This window comes from Belonocnema kinseyi, chromosome 4 (assembly GCF_010883055.1).
Source record: "Belonocnema kinseyi isolate 2016_QV_RU_SX_M_011 chromosome 4, B_treatae_v1, whole genome shotgun sequence".
NCBI classification, from domain to species: Eukaryota; Metazoa; Arthropoda; class Insecta; order Hymenoptera; family Cynipidae; genus Belonocnema; species Belonocnema kinseyi.
Genome location: NC_046660.1, coordinates 94,942,986 through 94,945,637, shown reverse-complemented (window position 1 = coordinate 94,945,637; position 2,652 = coordinate 94,942,986). Strand labels below are relative to the sequence as shown.

The window sequence follows — 2,652 nt, the reverse complement described above, 5'->3', positions numbered from 1 at the left end:
GAAATATCTTACAAGTATAAGTTCTTTTGCATATAAAATTATATGAATGTTGCACGTGCATCTAGGTCCCTGTTATTTTTTTATGCTTTTATCGATCGGAAATATTTGCCCATTTTCCCTTGTTGAATATCGAGTTTCTTTTTACGTCGGCGGTTATTTATACAAGTAAGAAGATATCAACGTGAGGGAAATATATTATCGAGCGTGAAGCGGTAGAACAGACAGACACGCGCCCTAACTGCGCAAAATCACGAACTACGCGCAAAACAATTTGCGATGGTTAATTTTGTCTTATCTTGAAAATAAATAATACCTACGTACGCTTTTTTACGTCACACGAAATGCTGATTGAAATCATGTCTGATTCAGCAATTTTTTTTTCTGCGGAAAAATATCGATTTTGCAGAATTTTTGTAGTTGCGCAATGGAAATAAAGTTTTACAAACAAAATTGAATGTACCTTATTGCACTCCGTATGCATATTTAAGATTTTCTTTCAATTTCCATTCAATAGGTTCTATTGATCTTTGAATAAAAAGCTGAAAAGAACAATTTAGAATAAGCTTTCGAGATATAGGATTTATGTAACAAGATATTCGCTGATTTAAAACTTATACTCGTATCATACAAAGAAAAAATTAAATGACAAAAAACTTTGAGATCGGTACGATGGTAATTTAAAAGCGTAAGAAATTTATTTAACAAAATATACGTCGAAAAAATAAAATACTCACACTGATTCCCTTCTTGTGCACCAAATGTAACCAACATCTTTGCTAAAGCTCTGTTGTTACTCAAGACTGCAACGTCTAGTGGAGATAAACCGTCACTATTTACACTGAAAGTGAAGCAAAGAAAAAATGAAATTAAATCTATCTTTCCTTGCCTGATAAATTTTAATAAAAAATTTAATATTAAGATGGTTTTATAGTTACGCTCAACGTTACGAAATCTTTAACATGATTTATAGAATCGAAAAAATCGTAGGTTCCTTGGTAATTGTTCGTTTGTTTTAATATTCATTCATAATTGTTTATTTAAATGTAATTTGCAGACAAATTTTGAGAAAAAAGTCATAATTTACAATACAATTTAATTAACGATAGCCAACACCAAACATAGTTGTAGTAAGTGCGGTTCAAAACAACAGAACGCGCAGGGCTCCCGACAATGGGTCGGCCAACAATGCCGACCACTCTAGAGCTGAGGGAGCCAATGAAAGTGGATTCAATGCGATGGATCGGCGGAATCTCGGGACCCTTAGGTGGACGGAGCGACTAAATCATGACTTGCTAGAGTGCTACGATGCGAGTGTGGTCCCTGAACGGGGTTACATGGCACAGCTGCATGCTCTGAGGTACGAGAAACACCCGGAGCTATCGCACTTTTCGCAGCAACGTCTGCGAAACCATGCCGTACTACTCCAAAAAAGGGGAATGTAAGCGGAACGCCTACTCTATCACAGCTAGAACAAGTCGGCAACAGAGAAAGAGACGCGACACTAAGACCAAACGCGGGCAAGCATACAATAGAGGAAGAGCGATGATTTAAGACCCGGAGAAACATCAACACCAAGGTTTCTCTTAAGCCTAAAGATCTGGCTGAAATGGATGGCGAGCTTCGTGGACATTTTTCCGAAGAATTCGACCTCTGAGCTATCAATTATTGTGTGCATAATGCAGCGAGAGCTTTGACCTATGCGAACCGTAAAACAAAACTAACGGTTGATCATAAGACCAAAATACGAATGCATCAACTTGCCATAAAGATAGGCTGGGCAAGACAGTACGCGTCCGGCATTCAGTGTGTGATTGACTACATCACATCTGGTAGGAATTTTACCGCCAAGATTCGAAAGTTCGCGCGAACTCTGGACTCGTTATCACACACTTAACAAGTCAAAGCTGCTGACCATCAGGCAACATATTGTTGAGAGAATACGGATACTATGTGACGCTAAGAGAAGTCTAGAGCGGAGGGAGAGGTGGGTCAGAGAAAATCAAGAGTTTCTCTCTAACCCATCTCGACTCTTCCAAGACCCTCCGGTTACTGTCGACCACCCGAGCAAACCAGAGGAGATCGAAGTATTTTGGAGAAAAGTCTACGAAGTGCAGCACAGACTGGACGAAGGCTCAGAAAATATAAATAGTTTCAAGGAGCTGTGTGATGCCCTCATAACACCTGATCAAGAATGCCCATCCATCACTACCGAGGAGGTGAAAAAAGTATTAAGAGGAATGAAGAACTATTCCGCACCGGGACCAGATTGTATCAAAACCTTCTGGTGGAAGAAGTTTCCTTCAACCCATCAGCATTTGGCCCGTATTTTCACCTCATACTAGGCAGTCTGATAAGTACCTGAAAATTCTAAGAGATGGCATTAGTATTCACTAATGTGAACCATTTTCGTCGAGCTTGATCCATCAAATGACGCCTGTCAAGACTTCAGCCATATATGTTTACGCATTTACAAGTTACAGCACTGAGAAGCGACTAACCTCCGAGTTTTTTTTAATATGGAAAAATCTGAGTTTCGAGTTTTGATCAAACTCTTCGCAAAAAACGATATCCGAGACCAAGGCCAAGCTGGATAAGTATTACCCGGACTCTGCACCGTCGATTGGAACGATTCATAAGTGGTTTACCGAGTTT

General features: G+C 39.4%; 1 protein-coding gene across 5 annotated transcripts in view; it reads right to left on the bottom strand.

Annotated features, from left to right (window-relative positions):
• Positions 1–2,652, bottom strand: part of LOC117171322 (ankyrin repeat and fibronectin type-III domain-containing protein 1) — a 97,619-nt gene that overhangs the window by 33,026 nt on the left and 61,941 nt on the right. For all 5 annotated transcript variants that reach the window (XM_033358529.1, XM_033358527.1, XM_033358530.1 and 2 more), the window contains exon 4: positions 735–838. In XM_033358529.1, the coding sequence (XP_033214420.1) occupies positions 735–838 (104 nt within the window). The remainder of the gene's footprint in view (positions 1–734; positions 839–2,652) is intronic.